General features: G+C 37.4%; 1 protein-coding gene and 1 long non-coding RNA gene across 7 annotated transcripts in view; one reads left to right on the forward strand and one right to left on the reverse strand.

Annotated features, from left to right (window-relative positions):
- The window catches only part of LOC116570651, a 52329-nt gene extending 48035 nt beyond the window's left edge, over positions 1-4294 (forward strand). The window contains exon 3 of the long non-coding RNA XR_004277511.1: positions 4162-4294. This is a non-coding gene — a long non-coding RNA (uncharacterized LOC116570651). The remainder of the gene's footprint in view (positions 1-4161) is intronic.
- The window catches only part of ANO10 (anoctamin 10), a 237145-nt gene that overhangs the window by 175219 nt on the left and 41528 nt on the right, over positions 1-20398 (reverse strand). For all 6 annotated transcript variants that reach the window (XR_004277434.1, XM_032307783.1, XM_032307868.1 and 3 more), the window contains one exon: positions 6636-6827. Coding sequence is in view for 5 of the 6 variants with exons in the window: in XM_032307783.1 (XP_032163674.1) it covers positions 6636-6827 (192 nt within the window). In the remaining variant the exon portion in view is untranslated. The remainder of the gene's footprint in view (positions 1-6635; positions 6828-20398) is intronic.

A 20398-nucleotide genomic window follows, 5' to 3' on the forward strand; every position in this document is an offset into this window, starting at 1 on the left:
TCCTGTTCTCCCTACAAAATGATCACTATTATTTTCTTTTGTATCTCTCCAGACACTTTATATACAAATATAAACAAACTTGAATGTATATACCCTTAGTGTCAGGTCCCTTGCTTTTGTCACTAAATGTCTTGAAGAATATTCTATGTCAGATCTCAAAGAATGCCTTCATTCTTTGTCACAACTGCTTAAATATTTTATTGCATAGATGTACCAGAACTTATTTTACTATTTCCTTATCGGTAGGCATTAGCTGCTGTTACAAACAATGCTCCAATTAGTTATCATGTAAATACATGATTTAACAAGTGTGGAATTATGATAAATTCCTAAACATGGATTAGGTACAATGCATTCATAATTTTGATAAGTAATGCCAAGCTGCATGCACTCCTGTCAGTAGCATATAAGAGTGCCTGGCTTCCTTCACTTTTAATACATTTATCAAAAAATGTGATTTTTCAAATACAGCAATATTGAGTTAAATTTGTGTGATAAACTGCATTCATTGAAGGTATACACTTTATTGTTTTGATACTTGTATTTACCTGTAAAATCACTACCACCAAATACAGAATATTTCCACCTCCCCTCAAAGGATTCCGCACGACCCTTTGTAATCCAACCTTCTCTTCAAACCTGGCCCCAAACACTAATCTGCCTTTTGTCTTTATGAATTAGTTTGTATGCTCTAGAATGTCATATAATTGAAGTCATATACTGTATGATTTGCATATTTTTTTGGTGAAGTACTTCTTCAAATCATTATCCATGTTTTAATTGGCTGAAATGCCTCATTGAGTTTTAAGAGCTCTTAATCTGAATACGAGTCCTCTGGAAGACATATGTTTATGAATATTTTCTCCCATTCTGAGTCCTGTCCTTTTATCTTGTAATTTTAGAAGAGCAAACTTTTCCCCCCTTATCTGGAGACCTAGTTATTTCAATGCTATTAATGGATAGTTGTTTCCTCTACTAAACTGAGATTTCACCATATCATATAATGCATTTCAGGACTTTTTATTCTGTTCCACTGGTGTGATTGTCTACTAATGCACCAGTACTGCATTACTTTAATAACTGAAGTTATATAGTAAGTATTAATATGTGGTAAGTGTCCTTATTTTTCTTTAGAATTTTCTTGCTATTCTATTTCATTTATTTTTCCCTGTGAATTTGACAATAAGTTTACCTAGTTAAAAGAAAAACTTTGGCTGGGATACTGGTACATTTGTGAATTAATTTTTAGGTTAATTTACAAATTTGTAAATTAAAGGAGAATTGATCTATTACAAGTACTGAGTCTTCCTTTTATTCCAAGTACTGAGTCAGTTAGCTATTACTACATAACCAACCACCCCAAACTCTGTGACTTCAAACAGCCATTTTTTTTTAACTCCTCATTCTGTGGATGGACAATTTAGGATGTGCTCATCCAAGCAGTTCTGGTCTCAGCTGACTTTGACTGGATATGCTCGTATACTTGAGGTCAGCTAGGGACCTCACTGATAAACTGGAGGTATCACTGGCCTTATTATGCTACTTAGAACTTCTAGTACTATGTTCAATAAGGGTAGTGAGAGTGGATTTCCTTGCACTGTTCCTAATCTTACAAGGAAAGCATTCAGTCTTTCACCAAGAAGTATGATGCTAGCTTTAGATTTTTTAAAAAAATAGATGTTCCTTACCAAGTTAAAGAAATACCCCCATTTCTATTTTTCTGAGTCTTCAAAAATGAATATTGGATTCTGTCAAATGTTTTATATCTATTGATTGATATAACCATGTTGACTATGAATATGGTAGATTATATTGAACCCAGCTGGCATCCCTGGACTAAATCCTACTTGTCATGGTCCATACCTTTTTTTATAGATTGCTGAATTATATTTGCTAACAGCTTATTAAGATGTTTTATATATTTATTCACATGGGATTTTGGTTTGTTGTTTTCCTTTTTCATACTCTCTCTGGTTTTCTATCACACTGATACCAGCTCCATAAAGTGAACTGGGAAATACTCCCATGTCCTGTTTCTAGAAGAAATTGTATAAAATCGTGTTAATTCTTCTTTAAATTAGAATTTGCCAGTAAAATCATTTGGGCCAGGGCATCTCTTTTTTGGAAATTTGTAACTACAGATTCAATTTCCTTACAGTTATGGAGCTACTCAAATTATCTACTTCACATTGGGTGAGTTGTGGTAGTCTGTGTTTTGGAAGAATTGGTCCATTTTATCCAAGTTGTCAAATTTGTATGTATAGGGATGCTTGCGTGGCTCAGTTGGTTAAGCGTCTGCCTTCGGCTCAGGTCATGATCCCAGGGTCCTGGGATTGAGTCGCACACCAGGCTCCTTGCTCAGCAGGAAGCCTGCTTTTCCTTCTCCCTCTATTAATGAATAAATAAAATCTTTTTAAAAAATTTGTATGTGTAGAGTTGCTTGTAATAGTCCCTTTTATACTTTTGATATCCGAAGGGTCTGTAGTGATATCTGCTGTTTCATTTTTATAATGGTTGTTTCTTCTTTCTTGCTTTAGTCCTGCTGGAGGTTTATCAACTATATTGCTCTTTCCAAAGAATCAACTCTTTAATTTCATTAATCTTCTCTATTATTTTTCTGGTTTTCATTTCATTGACTTGTACTCTATTATTTTATTCTTTCTGCTTCTGTTGGTTTTCTTTGTCTCCAGTTTCCTAAGTAGGAGTTTAGATTACTGTTTGTAACATTTTCCTCTTTTCCAATGTATGCATTTAGTGCTACAAATTTCCCTGTCACCACAGTTTTAGCTATGTCTCACCAACTTTGATATGCTATCTTTTCATTTTCAGTGTCTTCTGAGTTCACTTGACACTTTCTTTTGACTCCATGATTATTTAAGAAATGTGTCATTTAGTCTTCAAGTATATAGATATTTCCCTGTTATCGTTCTGTTATTGATTTCTAGTTTAATTCTACTGTAGTCAAAGACATACTATGTATGATTTCAATTTCCAAAGTTTGTTTCCCCAGTTTGAATGTTCTGTAAGGACTTGAAATGTGTACCCTACTATTCTTGAGCAGAGTGCTCTATAACACGAATTAGATTGTTATCTGATGACGGTGATGGTGCTGAGTTCTTCCATACCCTTGTAGACTTTCTAGCTCTTGTTCTGTCAACTGTTGAGAGAGGAATGTTGACGTCTCCAACTATCACTGTGAATTTATCTATTTCTCCTTTTAGTTCTATAAATTTTGGGTTCACATAATTTTAAAATTTTATTGCTCAAGGCATATACATTAAGATTGCTATGTCTTATTGGTAATTTTACCCTTTTATCAACATAGAATGTTCCTCTCTGTTAATTTCTTTTTGTTCTGAAGTCTACTTTATCTGATACTATTATAACCACTCTTGCTTTCTTCCAATTAACAGATCTATACATGGGTTTTTTTTTCTTTGTCCTTTTACCTTTACCCTGCTTATAGCATTATGTTTGAACTCAATTTCTTACAGACAGCATATAGTTGGGTTATGTGTTTTAATCCACTCTGCCAATATCAGTCTTTAACTGGTATCTTTAGACTTTTTACAGTTAATATAATTATTGATATGTTAGGACTTTAGTTTGCTGTTTCTTTGTTTTCCATTTGTTCCTTCTGTTTTTTCATTTCTGTGTTTTACTTGTCATGCCTTATTGTGGGTTATTTGAACATCTTTTAGAACTACATTTTGATTTATCTGTTTTTGAATGTATCTTTTTTGTAGCTTTGTAATGGTTGTTCTAGGTATTACATTACATACACATATGATTATATAGATATGCTTTATATATTACATATATTTCATATTATATTGTGTGTGCGTCTATGTAGATCTTCCTTGATTGAAGTTATATCCAAAAAACCCACTATAAGTTTAAAATATTGTAAGACAAAAATGCATTTAATATACCTAACTTACCAAATTATCGTAATTTAGCCTAGCTTACCTTAAATGTACTCAGAACACTTAGATTAGACTATGGTTCAGCAATATCATCTAACACAAAGCCTACTTTATAATAAAGTGTTGAATATCTCATGTAATTTGTTAAACACTGTATTGAAAGTAAAAAACATAATGGTTGTGTGGGTACAGACAGTTCTAGGTGTATTGGCTGTTGACCCTTATGACTATACAGCTTGCTGCCCAGAATCATGAGAGAGGATCATACTGCATACCACTGGCTTAGGAAAAGATCCAAATTAAAGATGAGGTATGATTTCTATTGAATACGTATTGTTTTCACATTGTTGTAAAGTCAAAAAATCATAATTTGAACTATTGTAAGTTGGGGACCGTCTATAAATAATCAGTCTACTTGTGTCGTCATCTATTAGTTTGAGTGATATAAAGAAACCTCACCTCCTTTTACCTTTCCGTATAGTTTCTTAGTATTGTCTCCACATATATTTAGAATCATTAGATAGTGTTATAATTTCTATTTCAATTGTCATATATAACTTTAGAGACTCAAGACAGGAAAAGTCTAATATGTTTACTTGTATTTTTGCTTACCATGGTTTTTCTTCCTAATGCTCCCAGGTCCCTTCTTTTATCATTTCCTTAAGTATAGAGAGTTTCTTTTAGCTATTCTTTTAGGATAGGTCTTCTGGCAACAAATTCTCTTAGTTTTCCTTCATCTAAGAGTATCTTGATTTTCTTTTTAATCCTGAAGGATATTTTCTCTGAATATAGGATTCTGTATTAATGGAACTTTTCTTTAAGTGCTTAAAAGATACTATGCCACTTGACTCCAGCCTCCATGGTTTCTTTTCTTTTTTTTTTTTTTTAAGATATATTTATTTATTTGACAGACAGAGATCACAAGTAGGCAGAGAGGCAGACAGAGAGAGAGGAGGAAGCAGGCTCCCTGCTGAGCAGAGAGCCCGATGTGGCGCTCGATCCCAGGACCCTGGGATCATGACCTGAGCCGAAAGCAGAGGCTTTAACCCACTGAGCCACCCAGACACCCCAGCCTCCATGGTTTCTGATGAAAAACTGGCTGTCATTCTAATTGTCTTCCCCTATAGTAGGTAACAAGTCATTTCTCTCCTGGTGCTTTCAAGTGTTTCTTTGTCTTTAGCTTTCATGTGTTTAGTTACAATGTGTTTGGCACAGACTTTTGGGGCTTATTCTATTTGCGATTCAATCAGTTTCTTGAATCTGTAGTTTTAGTTCTCTTACCAAATCAAAAAGTTTTGGCCATTATTACTTCAAATATTTTTTAGCCCCTCCTTTCTCCTTTCCTTCTGGAACACCGACAGCAAGAATGTTAGATTTTCTGTTAGAGTCATGCAGGTCTCTGAGGTTGTATTTACTTTGGCTATTTTTTGTCTGCTATTCAGACTGAATCATTTCTATTGCACTGTTTTCCAGTTTCTGATCTTTACTCCTTCCATTCTGCTCCTGCACTCATCCACTGAGTTTTTTATTTTTATTTTTTTAAGATTTTATTTATTTATTTGACAGACAGAGATCACAAGTAGGCAGAGAGGCGGGCATAGAGAGGGGAAGGGAAGCAGGCTTCCTGAGAGAGCCAGATGCCAGGCTCGATCCCAGGACCCTGGGATCGTGACCTGAGCCGAAGGCAGAGGCTTTAACCCACTGAGCCACCCAGGTGCCCCTGAGTTTTTTATTTTAATTATATTTTCCAATTCTAAAATATCTATTTGCCTCTCCTTCATATCTTCTATTTCTTTGCTCAGATATTCTATTTTTCCATCTGTTTTAGATGTATTCATTCTATCAAAGCTGCTTTAGAATATTTGTCTGATATTTCTAACATCTGATACCTTGATTGTGGCATCTACTGACTATATCACCTTTTTTGGGGGAGGTAACATCCTGGTTTTTGGTATGATGATTTTTTAATAGAACCCTGGACATTTTGGGTGTTATAAGATTCTACATTTTATTTAAAACTTTTGTTTTAGTTGGTTCCTCTGACATCACTCCAGCAGGGAAAGAAGTGACATCTTGTTAGGTTGCCCATTTGGACACCACTGACACCCAAAGTGGGGGATGGGATCCTTATTATTACTGGACAGGGATCAGAGTCCTGGCTTCCCACTAACCTCCCCACTGGTATCTCTTTTGCTTGGAGGGGTACAAATGGCTCATGTGCACTTCCATGTGGCCTCTGCTGTGCTGGGTGGTGGTGAAATGTCTGACTCTCCATTAGGCTTTATCTGAGATCACTGCAGCAGAAACTAGAAAGGGAACCTCATTATTCCTGGGTAAGTGTGGAAGTCCAGGCTCCCCACATGATCTGCATTGACACTGCAGTGGGAGGGCCTCTTTACCATCCAGAGGGTAAAATCCCAGCTGGCTACTTTCCTAGAAAACTATTAGAATTTTACGTCTGAAAGGGGTCATAAAAAAATTATAATTTACCTCCCCCGCCCCATCCCTAATTTTAAAAACAAGAAAAGCAAGGTCCAGAAGAAGTTAGTAACTATGTGAAGTCACACAGCTAGTTTGTGGCCAAAAAAATTAATAAATAAAAATAAACAGGATAACATCCAATTTTTCCAAATCTCTCCTGAGCACTTTAATTTTTAATCATAAGGTCCCATTTTGCTAATTTTTTCCCCCAAAGGAATAAATTTTTACCTGCCATACACCAATATTGGCTGAAGGTTCTGAGAATGGCCGTTTGAGGACTCTGCACATTTTTAAGGCATCTGAATTAACTTCAGTGAAGTTATTTAACACAGCAAAGGCAGCTGCTAATGGGTAAACGCAGGAGAAAAGGCTCACGTAACCGAACTGAAGGAATAATTCCAAGTAATCATCAAAGGTACCCTGAAAATGTAAACCACAAGAAAAAAAAGGCATTGTTTTAATATCATATAACAGGAATAACGTTATACTACCCAAGACACTGGCCTCCAACCAAAAAAATCTCAATTCCTCTCAATTTCTTCTTCTCAACAACAGATTTTACATAAATTCAAAAGCAATTTTATATTTAAGTTCCTGAAAGAATGAAAAAATGACTTAGCTACTCATTTCATTGTGCCAAATCACTGAATTATTACATAATAACAGCAAAGCTAAAGATGTTTGCTCTTGATCAACTGAAAAGAAATGATTCAATATCACCATTAGAAATCTTATTAAGGAGGGCACATATTGCTTGGAGCACTGGGTGTGGTACATAAACAATGAATCTTGGAACACTGAAAAATTAAATTAAATTAAAAAAATCTTGCATGACTGTCCCCTCACACCATGGGTACCCCAGAATCTCAGTCCCTGACCTTCCAATAAAAAACTGAGGTGGTGATGATGTGGAAAACAAAGGCAAAAGAAAAATTATTAAATTTCCTCACTACTTACAGCCCATTGACAAGTCCTTAAAATAAGCAGAGTGACCTTCCTCTAAGAACTAAGCTGCCTCGACATTAATACTTTGCTAAGGGCAAAAGGCAACATCAGTCCCAAACCCCCAGAATGCTGTAAAGTCTACTTTAACATAAAAATTCTTTTGGAAACTTCCTTTATCTCACCAATCTCCCCACTCCCCGCCAAGATACATGTTGGCAATCCTCCAAGCATAAGATCCAAGTATATATATCTGAAGGGTCTAATGACTGAAGGCTTACTAAACAATAATGAATGGCCTTTTCCTAACAAGAGCTAGCCCCCTCAGGATCCTGAAAACCTTGTTTCCAAAATACATAGAAGGCTTATGCTATCCTTAACCCCGTTCCAATTTGCAAGTTTATAATGGGTCACTCCTCATCCCCTCAGTGCAGCTCTTTCTGCCCAGAGATCTTGTCCCCATGCTTTAATAAAACGACCTTTTTGCACTAAAGACATCTCAAAAATTCTTTCTTGGCTGTTGGCTTCGAAACTAATGTCTTTCTTATATCAGTGATGTCAGTGAAAATGGAAGAGCAAGGACCTCCAGAACTTTGCCCCTCCATGAGAATAGAAAAGATGGCAAAATGTGTCAGAATCAATTTTTCGGGTACTCTGGAAATTAACCAAAGGCTTGTAGCAATTCTGGCGGCATACAGTCATAACAAACATCTCAATCTTCTGGCATTTTAAGTTATTCTAGTCTCATCTCCTACTCCCCAGCTCTGTAGAACATTGAAAAAAAACAAAACAAAACAAAACAAAAACAGCATACACTCCCAGGACCAGAGGGAGCAAGGTGGGCCTGGAGATCTTTGAAAGCCTCACTCCCAAAGGGAAATCATTATATGACCTGGTTAATAGGACCCTAGAAAACCTCACTCAAAAGGCTCATCTTTATTCAACTTCATCAAATCTCGTTGAGTGCTAAAGGCTTCTCCCTGGGTATGTCAGTTGAATTTTTAAACATCAGTCTGCCTGAGGTAATGGATAGCAGTTGGGGCAAACAAGAGACTAGCCAGGGAGCTCAAAAGGGCAAGCTGAGGAAAGAGACATTCACACGGGGTTGAAGAGTTCCAACATTTTCCTGGAAACCTAGACAACCAGGCACATGCCTAGGATCATGCATAATCTCAGGAAAGATCTTAGAAGGCTCTGTCTAAGATCTCACCTCTGCATAAGCAGGAAGGGAATGTTAAGGCACAGTTTTAAACTTCCTGGTTTAGTGCTGAAAGCATTCCCCACCACAAAAAGAGAGACCTAAAGACATGTGATGAAGGACAGAAGCAGAAAAATGTTCACCTTTAGCCCAGTAGGTTGATCTATGGCCTGCATAAGTTTGATAAGGACCAAATTAAGTGCTTGTTGCTACATTCTTAAAGGATCTCAAGACTACCTGTACGTCTCACTGATAGTTAATCTCAGTCAAATTGATTGATAAGCACAAGAAAAATTTGCAAAAGTAATGTCAAGACTAGAATTTGAAGAAACATTTACGATTTAACACTCCCTACATGTCCCTTCCCCCTTGAGTATTAAGCATATAACCACCAGACTCATTAAGCAAAAGTGCAACTTCTTCTGCCCAAAGGTCCTGTCCCTGTGGACAGGAAGCAATTCTTTCTTGACCGTTCACTTGCAGCCCCACATCAACATCTACATAACACTGAACTCAACAATAGAATACTCATTTTTCCCAAGTACACATGAAACATTCTTCAGGATAGATGAGATGTTAGATCGTAAAACAATTCTCAACAAATCTGAAAGTCTTACAAATCATACAAAATACTCTTTGACCACAATGGAATGAAAGTGGAAATCAATAACAGAGGGAAATTTGGGAAATTCACACATTGTATGGATATTAACCAACATACTACTAAAAAACAATAAGTCAAAGAAGAAATCATGAGAAAAATTAGAAAATACTAAAATGAATGAAAATTAAGATACAATATATCAAAACTTATAGGATGCTGTAAAAACAGAGCTCGGATAGAAGTTCATGGGTATAAAGGCTTTCATTTAAAAAAAAAGGCAGATCTCAAAACAGCTAAAATTTTCACCTTACGAATCTAGTAAAACAACAGTAAACTAAATCTAGAGCAAGCAAAAGGAAATACATAAACACAACAAAATTTGATAGATATATATAATTTATATAATATATTTTAAGATTTTGTTTATTTGTCAGAGAGAGAGAGTGAGAGAGAGCACAAGCAGAGGGAGTAACAAGCAGAGGAAGAAGCAGGTTCTTCACTGAGTAAGGAGCCTGATGTGAGACTCGATTCCAGGACCCTGGAATCAGGATCTGAGCCAAAGGCAGATGTTTAACTAACTGAGCCACCCAGAGATCCCTAAATATATATCTTTATATAATTCTATAATAATCTCAATGGATACAGGAAAAAAAAAACCAAAATCTGATACCCTTTCATGATAAAAACACTCAACAAATTGTAATCATAGAGAATTTTCTCAAACTGATAAACAGCATCTATGAATCACCACAGCTAATATCATACTTAATGCTGAAAAATTAAAAGCTTCCCACCTAAGATCAGGAACAAGACAAGAATGTCTGCTCTTAACTCTGCTATTCAACACTGTCCTTAGGGTTCTGACCAGAACAATAAGGCAAAGAAAGAAATAAGAGCCATCCAGAACAAGAAAAAACGTAGAACTATTTCTATTTGCCCAGGACATGATATTACATACCAAAAAACCCTAAGGAACTCCCCCCAAAAGATTATTAGGTCTAATTATAAGCAATCTAATAATAAACTTCAGTACAGTTGCAGGATATAAGATTAACCTACAAAAATCAGTGGTATTTCTAGAAACCAGCAATGAACAACCTCAAAATGAAATTTTTTAAAAATTCATTTATAGTAGTACCAAAAAGAATAAAACACTTAGGGGACACCTGGGTGGCTCAGTTGGTTGGGCCGCTGCCTTCAGCTCAGGTCATGATCCCAAGTTCCTGGGATCGAGCCCCAAATCGGGCTCCTTGCTCAGCAGGGAGTCTGCTTCTCTCTCTGCCTCTGCCTGCCACTCTGCCTGCTTATGCTCTCTCTCTGACAAATAAATAAATAAAATCTTAAAAAAAAAAAAGAATAAAACACTTAGTAATATATTTAACAGAATGCAAGATTTGTACACTGAAAACCGCAAATCATTGCTGAAAGAAATTAAAGACTTAAATAAACAGAAAGACAATCCATGCTTACAGATTAGAAAACTTAATATTAAAACGGAAATACTCCCCAAATTGATGAATAGAGTCGATGCAATCAAACTTCCAACTGCATTTTTAAAAGAAATGCACAAGCTAATCCTAAAATCATAAGGAACTGTAAGGGACCCAGAATTGTCAAAACAATCTTGAAAAAGAACAAAGTTAGAGAAATTACATTTCCTGATTTGAAAACCTACTATTAAGCTACAGTAATCAGGACAGTGTAGTACCAGCATAAGGATAGACATGTAGAGGAATAGCACTGAGAGTCCAAAAACAAATCCATATATCTATAGACTTACAATTTTCAACAAATGTGTGAAGATCCTTCAATGAAGAAAAAAATGATTTTTTTTTTAAACAAATGGTGGTAGGACAGCTGGATATCCACATGCAAAAGAATGAATCTGGACTCCTTCCTCATACTATCTAAAAAAATTAATTCAAAATGGGTCAGACCTAAATGTAAAAGCTAAGTCTATAAAATTCTTAGCACAAAACACCGGAGTAAGTAAATCTTCCTGTGTTTAGATAAGGCAATGGTTTCTTAGAGATGACAGCAAAAGAACAAGCAACAAAAAAGAGAGAAATCTGACTCCATCAAAATTAAAAAACTTTTATGCATCAAAGGACACTCAAAATAAGCTAACCCACAGAACGATAAGAAATATTTGCAAATCATATAGCTGATAAGAAATTTATATTCAGGGGCATCTGAGTGGCTCAGTCAGTTAAGCAGCCAACTCTTGATTTCAGCTCAGGTCCTGATCTCATGATGATGAGACTGAGCCCTGATCAGGTTCTGTGCTAGGTAGGGAGACTGCTTAAGATTCTCTCTCTCCCACCATCTCTGCCCCTCTCTCCATCCCTCTCACACTCGCTCTTTAAACAAAAAAGAAAGAAAGAAATTTATATTAGAATATATGAAGAATTTTTGCAATGAAATAATAAAAAGACACATAATCCAATGAAAAATGGGCAAAGAATATGAATATGTACTTCCCCAAAGAAGAGACAAAATGGTCAAAAAGCACATGAAAAGATGATCAGTATCTTTAGGCATTAAGAAAATGCAAATCAGAGGTGCCTGGGTCGCTCAGTGGGTTAAAGCCTCTGTCTTCTGCTCAGGTCATGATCCCAGGGTCCTGGGATGGAGCCCTGCATTGGGCTTTCTGCTCAGCAAGGAGCCCGCTTCCCTTCCTCTCTCTCTGCCTACTTATTATTTCTGTCAAATAAATAAATAAAATCTTAAAAAGAAAGAAAGAAAGAAAGAACGAAAGAACGAAAGAAAGAAAGAAAGAAAGAAAGAAAAACGCAAATCAAACCCACAATGAAATACCATTTCACATGTATTAGGTGTGGCTATCATTAAAAAAGGGGAGGGACGTCTGGGTGGCTCAGTTGGTTGTGCGTGACTCTTGGTCTTGTTGAGGTCATGATCTCATGGTCATGAGATCAAGCCCCAAGTCTGGCTCTGTGCTCAGCGTGGGGTCTACTTGAGAGTCTCTCTCCCTCCTCCTCTGGCCCTCCCCCAACTTGTGCACATGCTGTCTCTCTCATAAATAAATCTTACATAACAAGTGTTGATATAGATGTAGAAAAAAGTGGACTGGCAGGGATGTAAAATGGTACCACGGCCTCTGAAAATAGTTTGGCAGTTCCTCAAAAAGTGAAACAGAGAGTGAACATATGACCTAGCCTATGGTAACATATGTTCATAAGAAACATACACTCATATAAAAGCTTGCACACAAATGTTCATACTAGCATTATTTCTAACAGCCAAAAAATGGAAACAATCCAAATATCTATCAACTGATGAATGAATATATAAAATGTAGTATATTCATACAAGGGAATATTATCCAACCACAGAAAGGAATGAAGTATGGATAAATGCTATCTCATGGATGAACCCTGAAAGTACTATGCTTAGTGAAAAAAACTAGACACAAAAGCCACATACTGGAGGATTCCATGTACATGACATGCATACAGCAGGAAAATCCACAGAGACAGAATGCACACTGGTGGTTGCCAGACACTGGGGTAGGGACTGACAGCTTAATGGGTGTCAGGTTTCTTTCAGGGATGAGGAAACATTCTGGACTTAGTGGTCATTGTTGTAAAACCTTGTGAATTCACTAAAAATCATTACATTGTACTGACTCAAAATGGTGAATTTTATGGCATGTGAATTAGATCCCAATTTTTTAAAAAGTAAAGAAAAAAAAGCTGGTAGTAACAAGGACCTCCTGAGAGTCACACCGTCAGAAGCAGCAGATACACCAAAGAGGCCAACGAGAAAATCCACAGCAGAAAGTGGGGAAACCACAGAAGCAAGAAGAAATTTTTTCTCAAACTATGTTTAAAAACCTTGCTAATAGGCTTTAATAGATTTAGTCTAAAGAAAGAAAGGGGCAACAATCATTATATGCCCTCAGCTTGGTGGGGGAGAAACATAAATATCAGTATGAGTTAAGTTATTTAGTTACTTAATAATTGGACAAAGGAGCCCTCACCGAAGTAGGATGCTTGGGCATTGGTGACTCTCACTTGCCACTTGAGTGACATTACAACTCTCCAGGACCCAGTGACATGCTACTCAAACTCCTCACTCGAGGCCTGCTACTCACAACACACATTTATTCTGACCCAGAGAAGCCAAGCAGTGCTCTACGCCATGCAGTGACTGAGTGACAGACCCAGCCCTCGTAAGGCCTAAGGCCAGGCTTGCCTACTTCCAGCACCCTCAGGCCTCCTCATGACCATCCAAGTGCACAGGCTGCAACAACTCCAGATCTAGTAAAAGTACTTGTCACAATATTTTAAAGCAATTATTAAGTAAAATATTGTGACAAGTATTTTATATGTATATATTCTATATGTTCTACATATATTCTGTGTATTATAAAATATAAATATATGTATAACTATATACTAGAGATAGTATATATACATATATACTATATATTCTATATATTATTATATAATATATAAAATTATATATAATATAGGCATTATATAATAGAATATGTAATTATATAGAATTATACAAAACATATAATTAGATAGATTATATCTAGAATATATAGAGATAATATATAGAATATATAATTATAGGGGCACCTGGGTGGCTCAGTGGGTTAATAAGCCTCTGCTTTCTGTTTAGGTCATGATCTCAGGGTCCTGGGATCAAGCCCCACATCAGGCTCTCTGCTCAGCAGGAAGAATGCTTCCCCCTCTCTCTCTGCCTGCCTCTCTGCCTACTTGTGATCCTTCTTTCTCTGTCAAATAAATAAATAAAATCTTTTAAAAAAGAGTATGTAATTATATAAATAAATTATATAAATTTGATAAATTACATAAAAATATATAAGTAAATATTTATATATTATTAAATATTCTATATTATATTCTCTATATATTCTATATTATATAGAATAATTCTAAAATGAGTTATTATAATTATTATTATGGTATCTCAGAGTCCATCTTTCACCAAGACACGTATATTAGGCTCAGTAGCTGAGCTTAGTGTAGGTCAGATTCCATTCCTAGTCAGTTTCTTTTCTTGTTTTGTATTTCACTAAAATAGAAAATACCCAAACATAAGTACTGGGAATGGCAGAATGTGCTTCCTCCAGATGCTCTGGGTATGTGGACAAAGCAGGAACCCAGGGATTCTGAGTTAGTCTCTGGCTATTTTCAAGGCTCATGGGTGCCTCCGGAGCTGGACTGGGGGCGAGGTGAGGCAGAGAGAGGCGGGGGGTTGGTGCTCAGCTGGAGATTCAGTGGTGAGTAGTTTGTAACCACTCTTTGGTTGCCTTTGCTTCTATGTATTTCCTTATGCTGTGTTGCAGCATATAGATGTGGTTTTAAAATATACTGACCGATATAGCATCGATTCATCTCTCTGAAAAGTGTAGAAATCAAGAGTTAGGAAAGAGTGAAAATCTTAGCTATTAAGCCATTTTTACCACAATTCAGTCTTAAGAAATCCTGATAGCCCCCATTCAGCTTTCAAAACCACTGTTTCAGCTCCGACAGTACAAGGCTGGGCCTCTGCAGAGATGTAGAGACAAATTCTCCTGGATGTGCCACTAGGCAGCCTCCAGAAGGCATGCCCAAGTCTTCTTGGCATTTTAGCATACAGCACCCAGGGAGTCCCTACCCCCACACAGCAGCACACCACACGTTCTGTTTCTATCTCACACATCAAGTGAGTGTCGTATGCACATGTTAACACTTTATCAGTACTCTTAACACTACTGAGCACTTTAAAGCCAGTAAATTTAGCAAATCAGGGACATACTCCCAACAACAAGAAAGAAAAAAAAATGCAAATTCAACAAAGTAAATAACTGCATACATAAACAAAAATATATTAACTAAGAAACACTCTACCCTATTAGCTGCAAGTTAGCAAGGACCAACCAACCAAGACAAACTTACAAAATTTTAAAAACAAAGAAGTCATTAACAATACTTGCTATGAAATTATAACTACTTTTACACATCTATTTATTAAATGAATGAAAAAAAGTTTCAGGTTTCAGATGATCCATCCCACTGGCTCCTTAAAACCAGCCCTGGAGAAACACCATGTCTGAGAGTTCCCTATGCTGAGTGCAGGACAAAGAAAAAGTATACTGAGGGCAGTAAGCAGCACACAGACATCAAGGCTGGCCATTCTTCTCCTAAAACTGTTCCTTATTCCATATTATATTGACATAATATGGTAAGAGCTACCATGATAAATAGCATGGGTACCCTGCCCTCAGCGATCAAGAAAGGAAAATTATTAAGTGACACAAAATCCTAAATAAAATACTGACATATTCAATATAACAATATGTATTTAAAAATACTTACCAAGTGGAATTAATCATTTAAATGTAACATGGTATTCCATTAGGAAATTTATTATTGTAAATGAAAATATTAAAAAAAATGAAAACACTTTATTTAATATGATAATCTCAAAAGAAGAAATAAATGAAGAATTTGATAAAATTTAACATCCTTCACAATACAAACTCTTAGTAAATACAGGAAAAGAACCATTTTTAAACTGATAAAAAGTTATCTACCAGAAACATGTGACATGACTCTCAATGATGAGGGGGAAAAAAAAATCAGGAACAAGAGAAAGATTCCTGTTATAACTAATTCTGTCCAAATTATACTGAACATATTAGTGAACCCAAAAGACAATAACTATCAAGATGAAGGAAGAAAGAAAACAGTCATTATTTATTTACAGTTGAAATATCCGTCGACATGAAAATCCAAGAAAGTTGATTGGAAATAATGGCAGGATTCAGCAAGGTTGCTAGATAAAACATACAAAAATCAACAGCATTCCCATGTACTAGCAACAACCAATTAAAAACTATTTTTTAAGGGTACCAATAAAAGGAAACAGGAAAGTCTCAAAGTATCTAGCAGTAGATTCATTACAAAGTGAAAAACCGCCTCTACAATCTGCTTATCATCAGGTCAATTAAGGGATAGAACAAGGTGGCCCCACGGCGGGGGGGGGGCGCAACCTGACATCATGCCTCCTAATGGGGTATAATAATGGTACCTTCGGTAACTGCTAAGCTTGAATCTTACCAGGAAACAAGGGGACCAACTGGCTGCACCAAAGCCAATGACTTGAAAAACAAAAAAGGCAGGGAGGTTATCCCAGATTTACAGTTTTCAAGCTTTTTGGTCTTTGAAGCTCTAAACTCTTAAAAATGACTGAGGACAAGGCAAAGGAAACAAAAGCAAAAATGAACTTTTGGGACTTCAAGATAAAAAGCTTCTGCACAGCAAAGGAAACAGTCAACAAAACAAAGAGGCAACCCACAGAAGGGGAGAAGATATTCACTAATGACACTATAGACAAGGGCTGATACCTAAGATATATAAAGAACTCCTCAAACTCAACACTCAAAAATCAGATAATCATGTCAAAAAAATGGGCAGAAGACACGAACAGACACTTCTCCAAAGAAGACATACAAATGGCTAACAGACACATGAAAAAATGTTCATCATCATTAGCCATCAGGGAGATGCAAATCAAAACCACACTGAGATACCACCTTACACCGGTTAGAATGGCCAAAATCAACAAGACAGTAAATAAAAATTACTGGAGAGAATGTGGAAAAAAGGGAACCCTTTGGAAAACTGTGTGAAGATTCTTTAAGAAATGAAAAATAGAGCTACCCTTATGACCCCTGCAATTGCAGCACTGGGTATTTACCCCAAAGATACATATGTAGTGAAAAGAGGGGCCATCTGTACCCCAATGTTCATAGTGGCAATGGCCACAACTGCCAAACTGTGAAAAGAGTCATCTTGGCCTTCAACAGACGAATGGATAAAGATGATGCGGTCCATATATAAAATGGAGTATTATGCCTCCATCAGAAAGGATGAATACCCAACTTTTGTATCAACATGGATGGGACTGGAAGAGATTATGCTGAGTGAAATAAGTCAAGCAGAGAGAGTCAATTATCATATGGTTTCACTTGCTTGTGGAGCATACGGAATACATGGAGGACATTAGGAGAAGGAAAAGGAAAAGTGAAATGGGGGAAATCAGAGGGGGAGATGAAGCACGAGAGACTGTGGACTTTGAGAAACAAACTGAGGTTTTTGGAGGGGAGGGGGTAGGGTGATGGGTAAGCCTGTGGTAGGTATTAAGAAGGGCATGTAGTGCATGGAGCCCTGGGTGTGGTACATAAACAATGAATCTTGGAATACTGAAAAAATAAAATTAAATTAAAAAAAAAAATGACTGAGGATACCAAAGGTCTTTTGTTTGTAGGAGTTCTACCTAATGATGTTTACCATATTTGAAATTAAAACTCAAAACTGTAAAAAAAAAAAGTCTCATTGATTCATGTAAATAAAAACATTAACAATAATAAAATACTGCTTGAAAAGTAAGTACATTTTCTAAGACAAAAACGTTCAGTGTAAAGAGTAACACTCATTTATGTTTTTAGCAAATTTCTTAATGTCTGTCTTACTAGAAGGCAGCTCATTTACTGTGCAGCTATATGCTGCTCTGACTGGAGTACTCACCATGCAAATTCATACTCATGCAGTTATGCAGGTGGATGGGAACTGGCTGTTCACAGGTGAGGGGGAGTGGTACACAGTGTAGACCGAGGCATGACTCGGCCTTATCCTATGGCTGACAGCAGGGTCAGAAGACCCTAGCAGATTACCCCTGGTGGGGACATTATGGAGGTTTTCTTTTTCCATAATTTTTACTCTGTTCTGCATTATCCAAGTTTCCCATAGTGCATAATAAGTATTACTTTTACAATGTTTTTTGTGTTTCAGTTGGATTGGTTTTTTTTCCCCAAAACCTGGTAATATTATTTTAGATTCTCATGTAGCAGTCAAGACGAGCTTTACAGAAAACACAGGTCTAAGTTCACTGATATCAGTGAGGAGAAAAATACATCAAGAGGGAAGGATCAGTGCATGGGAAACAATGACCTAGATCAAATGTGACCAAAAAGCATGTCCCCTCTCTCCCAATATATGGAGAGAGTTGAAATAACATATATGGGATTGTCAGTCCAGTGAAGAGAGTAGAGGGGGACATATAGGAGAGGAGGAGGGCGAAACATATCAGATCACACAGGATTCTGCTACCAACCCGAGAAGTAGCACTGCCAAGCCCAGTGTTCACGCACAGACCCAGGACTGCAAGAGAAACTAGTGCCCTCCTTCCTTTACTTCACATCAGAGAGCCTGTGTTCAATGACAGGAAGACTGAACTGGAAAAGCAGAGTCTTGAATTTTGTTCCTGATTTAGTGGCCAAGTGATTAAGAACATAGAACTTCATTTCCCTTTTATTAACATGGGAAAAACCATGCTTATCTTACCTTCCTTCATAAAGGTATTATCAGATGTCATCAAGTGCCAAAAAAAGGAAAGTCTAAGATTCTGGCAGGGTCTAAGATTCTACAACTCTTAGATGAATTAAAATTTCTGGGGCAAGGGGCACATTGTTTGAATTATGATGTATCATTCACTGAGCCAGGAGGAAAGGAGAAGAAACTGGTCTAGAGAACAGTATGAATTTGATTCGGAGTACTTCAGGGGATGATGTTGTTTGCCCAAATAATTCGGAAGAAAAAGAGATGGAAGCAGATTCTAACTGATTACAGGAAGAGAAGTAGGGAAGTAGAGATGATAATAATATAGAGAATTATTTCAAGAAACTGTGAGGGGCAGGAAAGACAGGACACAAACAGGAGAAGTGTGAAGCTTTGCTTGGTTTGGGACAAGGGGCTGCTGACAGGTGGGGCAGGGAGAAGGGGAAATGGGAGATGTGGGAGCTCCAGGTGAGCCCTGGGAAAAGAGGCATGTAAAAATGAAAGGAGATGCAGAGGCAACGGAATAAAGAGCTTGGCGGGGAAAGACTGCTGGTTGTCTTCCATAAAAGAGTGGAAAGACGAAAAATATATACAGTCAGAAATACCAGTCCCCAGAACAAGCAAGGAAAGGATTTGGACGCAGTGTGAATCAGACGGAGTCTTTAGGACACAGTAAGCTAGCCCTCAACCAATTCAGGCATGATGGCATCCCACTGTGCAAATGTGTTCCTTTAACTCGTCCTGAGTGCACATGCCTCTGTGTTGTGTGTGTGCATGTGTACACACACTCCTGTGTTTTCTCTGACACTTCACGAATAAGCATAAATCGTGTTACTGGTCAAGTGTGCTATAAATTTATACTCTGAATCACATTCTCTCCCAAAGAGCAGTGACAGAAAATGCTAGTGTGTCTACATGTATTTTCATCACAGGCATATTGCCACTCAAAAATTAGAAAAACAGCTGCATAGGTGAGAAATGGAACAGAATGCAAGGTGGTAAGCCGGAGCCTGGCCAACAGTGGCAGCTAGATCTGCATCTGTGGGGCAGGGAACAAAGGTACCCCACTCCAGTGCCACATAACTGGAAAAGCCATGCTTATCTTACCTTCCTTCATAAAGGTATTATCAGATGTCATGAAGTGCCAAAAATGTAAGGCCATATGCACAAAACCAGGAGCTAGGACAGTGGAACTGTCCCTGAAAGGGAGCTGCAAAAAGCCACAGTTGCTGCTCTGGAACTACAGCTTGGGTCCACATCACACTACCTACTGGCTCTCCAAAATCTCCAAGGTCATCACAAGGTGGCAGCTCTGGGCTACAAATGCCCAGGTCTGGACTAAGGACTTAACAGCTCATGGGACAGTTGTGAAAACAAGGCAGGGAAAAGTGAGAGAGAATAGAGCAGAGAGAGAATATACTCCTCCTTAAGATGAATGTATCAACTAAAACTTGCATGCACATCAGAAAAAGAGGCACGTGAGCCGAGAAACTCACAAGACGATTCACCAAGATGGAAGACAAGACTAAGAGAGTTTGCCAGTAACAGACCCTCCCTGATGAACCACTGCAGGGTCTGTCTCCCTCAGGAGAGTCCCAAGCTGAGAAGGAAGGTATAGGATACAGAAACAGTGACCTGGGGCAGACGGGGTCCGACACCCCTTGCCCATTGAACGTATGGGCAGGTCTCAGAAGCTAGATGCTTCACTGTTACAAGTGGCCACACTGCCAGCAGATCCCTGGTGAACTCAGACATGCTCTGTCATATTTACCATGCCACTAAGTAATTTAAGCTAGAAATGAATCTGCAGATAGGCCCTCCAGTTCAGCAGCAGGCTTCAGTCTCCTCCAGGCGTAGGCAGCACCCTGAG

This window comes from Mustela erminea, chromosome 1, assembly GCF_009829155.1.
Source record: "Mustela erminea isolate mMusErm1 chromosome 1, mMusErm1.Pri, whole genome shotgun sequence".
Taxonomy (NCBI): Eukaryota; Metazoa; Chordata; class Mammalia; order Carnivora; family Mustelidae; genus Mustela; species Mustela erminea.